Source organism: Sinocyclocheilus grahami, unplaced genomic scaffold (assembly GCF_001515645.1).
Source record: "Sinocyclocheilus grahami isolate Dianchi unplaced genomic scaffold, SAMN03320097.WGS_v1.1 scaffold303.1, whole genome shotgun sequence".
Lineage (NCBI taxonomy): Eukaryota > Metazoa > Chordata > Actinopteri > Cypriniformes > Cyprinidae > Sinocyclocheilus > Sinocyclocheilus grahami.
The window spans coordinates 955438-959721 of NW_015505482.1; the positions used below are offsets into that span (position 1 = coordinate 955438).

Here is a 4284-nt window from a genome sequence, read left to right on the forward strand (position 1 = left end):
TGCCCTGGGCATAAGAACCTCAAAGCAGACGCTTTGTCACGACTTCACCAACCAGATCCATCACCAGATAACCTGGAACCCATTCTCTCACCCACAGTGTTCGCATATCCAATCACCTGGGATGTGAATGACCAAATTCGTGCCAGTATCTTCCCTGGGCCGAATACGCTCAGAACTCGTTACGACAGGAAACGACTGGATTAACACCATTCCAGTGCATGCTCGGATTTCAACCACTACTCTTCCCCTGGACTGGAGAGCCCTCGGAAGTCCCTGCGGTTGACTTCTGGTTCCGTGAGAGTGAGAGGGTATGGGACTCAGCACATGCCCATCTCCAGCGGGCAGTATGGAGACATAAAGACTATGCTGATGCCCGTCGAGCACCCACGCCTGTGTACCAACCAGGTGACCGAGTTTGGCTCTCCACTCGGGATATTAGTCTCCGGCTGACCAGCAGGAAGCTGAGTCCCTGTTATGTCGGTCCTTTCCCTGTCACAAGGCAAATTAATGATGTCACATATGAGCTCCAACTCCCAGACACCTACTGCATCTCACCCACCTTCCATGTGTCTCTGCTAAAACCTTTCACTAATCCACTTCTCCCTCCTTCTGCAGAGCACAAGATACCACCTCCTCCCGAGGTCAACCCCAACGATACCATCTACAGAGTCAAAGAAATCCTAGACTCCCGACAGCAGGGCGGCCGGCTCCAGTATCTCATGGATTGGGAGGGGTACAGTCCCGAGGAGAGATCATGGGTGGACAAAGATGATATTCTGTATCTGTCACTCCTCTCTGACTTCCACCAGTCACACCCAGATCGTCCTGCTCCTAGGGGGCGTGGTGGTCCTCGCCGTCGGTCTCGGGCACCAGGAGATGCCCGTGGGGGAGAGGATACTGTCACAGATTCACCAGCCACATCAGCCTCACCAGCCACCTACACCTGTTCACAATCAGCAGATTACTAATTACGAACACCTGATGTCACTTGTGCACTATATCTGTTCACTCACCTCAGTAGCTCATTGACTGGTCTCAAGGTTGCATACCTTACCTCATGCCTCTCCACAGCCCTCTAGATTTCCGTGGCTCTGTCTCTCCCGTCGTCTTGCTGGATCTTCCTAAAGAGGATTAAGATAAAGACTGTTACGCTTCAATTTCAGGAGTTAAAGTTATGTTTCAGTTTTAAAACTTACCATCTGAAGCTCTCCTTCAGTTTGTGTAAATAAAGAAGCTCTGAATCGTTCTTCCTGTGTATGCCTCTCTATTCAGCCGTGACATAAAGACTGGAGTAATGATGCTGAAAATTCTGGGCCGAATACGCTCAGAACTCGTTACGACAGGAAACGACTGGATTAACACCATTCCAGTGCATGCTCGGATTTCAACCACTACTCTTCCCCTGGACTGGAGAGCCCTCGGAAGTCCCTGCGGTTGACTTCTGGTTCCGTGAGAGTGAGAGGGTATGGGACTCAGCACATGCCCATCTCCAGCGGGCAGTATGGAGACATAAAGACTATGCTGATGCCCGTCGAGCACCCACGCCTGTGTACCAACCAGGTGACCGAGTTTGGCTCTCCACTCGGGATATTAGTCTCCGGCTGACCAGCAGGAAGCTGAGTCCCTGTTATGTCGGTCCTTTCCCTGTCACAAGGCAAATTAATGATGTCACATATGAGCTCCAACTCCCAGACACCTACTGCATCTCACCCACCTTCCATGTGTCTCTGCTAAAACCTTTCACTAATCCACTTCTCCCTCCTTCTGCAGAGCACAAGATACCACCTCCTCCCGAGGTCAACCCCAACGATACCATCTACAGAGTCAAAGAAATCCTAGACTCCCGACAGCAGGGCGGCCGGCTCCAGTATCTCATGGATTGGGAGGGGTACAGTCCCGAGGAGAGATCATGGGTGGACAAAGATGATATTCTGTATCTGTCACTCCTCTCTGACTTCCACCAGTCACACCCAGATCGTCCTGCTCCTAGGGGGCGTGGTGGTCCTCGCCGTCGGTCTCGGGCACCAGGAGATGCCCGTGGGGGAGAGGATACTGTCACAGATTCACCAGCCACATCAGCCTCACCAGCCACCTACACCTGTTCACAATCAGCAGATTACTAATTACGAACACCTGATGTCACTTGTGCACTATATCTGTTCACTCACCTCAGTAGCTCATTGACTGGTCTCAAGGTTGCATACCTTACCTCATGCCTCTCCACAGCCCTCTAGATTTCCGTGGCTCTGTCTCTCCCGTCGTCTTGCTGGATCTTCCTAAAGAGGATTAAGATAAAGACTGTTACGCTTCAATTTCAGGAGTTAAAGTTATGTTTCAGTTTTAAAACTTACCATCTGAAGCTCTCCTTCAGTTTGTGTAAATAAAGAAGCTCTGAATCGTTCTTCCTGTGTATGCCTCTCTATTCAGCCGTGACATAAAGACTGGAGTAATGATGCTGAAAATTCAGCTTTGATCACAGGAATAAATTACATTTTAACATATATTCACAGTTATTTTAAATTGTAATAATATAAGCATGGGACTTATAAGAACATTTTCTTTAAAAAAAAAAACATTGAAAACTCACTGACCCCAAAACTGATTTCAGGTTTTACCATCCATGTAGAAAAATGTGGTCACCACAGTAAAGGAAACCCTGACCCACACACACACACACACTCACATACACACTCACATACACATAGGCCTACAGAAAAATTTCTGTGGTTTTAGTTCTTTAAGGTATTATTTAGTGAAGTTTACCATTTTATTAAGCGGTTATGTGTGCTGTTCATAGACTGGAGTTCTGAGAGAGCTGGCGAACAGAATGATGGTCTCCATGAAGAATGCGAGTGAATCTGTGCACTGTCACGGAACGGACCAGGAATGCATCATCAATGACAGCGGCATAGCAACAGTAACCCACGGTAACATGAACTGCAGCTTCCAGCCAGAGCAGGACTCTGAGGAGGAGAATCGGGACGAGACAGACACACACTCCTCCAGCAGTGATGGTGTGCAGGAACACACACACTCCATCATCCTGGACTTCAGTCCCGTCAGCTTCATCGACACGGTCACCCTAAAAACACTGAAAAACGTAAGCCAAGTCACATTCATTTGTACCCACCTTCTTTGTGACTTGAATGTGCGAGGCTTTCGGTGTCATTCGCTTCCAGTTATTTTAGCAGCACTAAAACATGCATGCTGCTTGATATTATAAACTGGTAGTTGTTATCACATTATTGTAATTCATTACAATAATCAAAAACGCAATGGTTTGCAGTGGAAATGGTTTTAGATTTACTGCACTTTTTTTAAACATGCTTCTAGATTTTTCAAGATTTTGCAGAGGTTGATGTCGCTGTTTACATCGCTGGATGCCGAGGTGGGTAAAATCAGACATCCGCTCTTAATTCCAACATTCGCATGCTAGATCAAGACAATGTTGTAACTAAAGTCCATCGTGTAATCAACCTTCAACAAGTGCAGCTTATCTCACTCTCCCAATGTGTGTGGCTGTAGTGTGTGTAGTGCAGCAGTTGGAGCGAGGCGGATTCTTCTCAGAGTCCATCTCTAAAAGTCGCCTTTTCCCATCTATCCATGACGCTGTGCTGCACTGCCTGTGTCGGTCTCAGAGAGATCGGTCTGGATCTGAATTTGCACTGGTGAGACTCTCATCACACTAAGGGTTTCTCGATCAGATCCTTACTGTTTCCCTCACACTCATGTGAGCTGTTGCTCTGTTACAGGGAATGCCCAGCGTTACGAGGTTGTGACCAGCAGGTGTCCCTCTGTCCTCGAGCTTGAATGAGGGGCCGAATAGATGCATCAGGATGATAGAAGCCTAAAACTAATCACAACAAAACAGAAATACCCATCAAGGCTCACAGCCATATATCAGACGTTTATATCATAAAACATAGCTTTCAATACGATGGACGTTGACTGTCTTAGTGTGGCATATAATGGACATTATATATATATATGTCTTTATATATAAGGAAAAGTTTATAATAAGGAAAAGTTGTGTAGAAAGTCTACAAGTTTTAGTAGAAAGAGCCAGGTAACTTAAAAAACTGCCAAACACGGAGCAGGTATCCATTCTCTTTGAATAAGTGTAATACTACAAATAACAGTCTTATCTAAATATTTTGCCTGTTATTATTTGAAAACTCCGTCAAGCTCTATTAAACTGCATGCAAAGATGAATTAATTACACGAGTGCCTTGTGAGTATTTCATCTTCTCAGTAAATTAATATCAATTTAAAGATAAATTGATA

At 46.1% G+C, this 4284-nt stretch overlaps 1 protein-coding gene across 1 annotated transcript; it reads left to right on the top strand.

The window, feature by feature from the left end:
• Positions 1-2801: 2801 nt before the first annotated feature.
• Positions 2802-3952, top strand: LOC107601326 (solute carrier family 26 member 6-like). Its single transcript, XM_016293480.1, has 4 exons — positions 2802-3100; positions 3334-3388; positions 3526-3668; positions 3753-3952. The coding sequence occupies exons 1-4, from the start codon at positions 2828-2830 to the stop codon at positions 3777-3779; spliced, it is 498 nt and encodes a 165-aa protein (XP_016148966.1). The 5' UTR covers positions 2802-2827; the 3' UTR covers positions 3780-3952.
• Positions 3953-4284: the final 332 nt, after the last annotated feature.